At 56.7% G+C, this 284-nt stretch overlaps 1 protein-coding gene across 1 annotated transcript in view; it reads left to right on the forward strand.

The window, feature by feature from the left end:
- LHX5 (LIM homeobox 5) overlaps positions 1-284 on the forward strand; it is a gene marked incomplete at its 3' end in the record, with an annotated part of 6,315 nt that overhangs the window by 1,227 nt on the left and 4,804 nt on the right. The window contains exon 2 of the mRNA XM_009287528.1: positions 63-283. Within this exon, the coding sequence (XP_009285803.1) occupies positions 63-283 (221 nt within the window). The remainder of the gene's footprint in view (positions 1-62; position 284) is intronic.

Below are 284 nucleotides of genomic sequence, written 5' to 3' on the forward strand. Positions count from 1 at the left end.
CCCCCCCGCAGCCCATCGCCGCCGGGGCTCCCAGCTCTCGCCTTTCTCCCCCTCTCCGGGAGGTTTGGTACCAAATGCGCCGGCTGCTCCCAAGGCATCTCCCCCAGCGACCTCGTCCGGAAAGCCCGGAATAAAGTCTTTCACCTGAACTGTTTCACCTGCATGGTCTGCAACAAGCAGCTCTCCACGGGCGAGGAACTCTATATCATAGACGAAAACAAATTTGTTTGCAAAGAGGATTACTTGAACTCTCCCAGTTTGAAGGAAGGCAGCCTCAACTCAGG

Source organism: Aptenodytes forsteri, unplaced genomic scaffold (genome assembly GCF_000699145.1).
Source record: "Aptenodytes forsteri isolate BGI_AS27 unplaced genomic scaffold, ASM69914v1 Scaffold297, whole genome shotgun sequence".
Taxonomy (NCBI): domain Eukaryota; kingdom Metazoa; phylum Chordata; class Aves; order Sphenisciformes; family Spheniscidae; genus Aptenodytes; species Aptenodytes forsteri.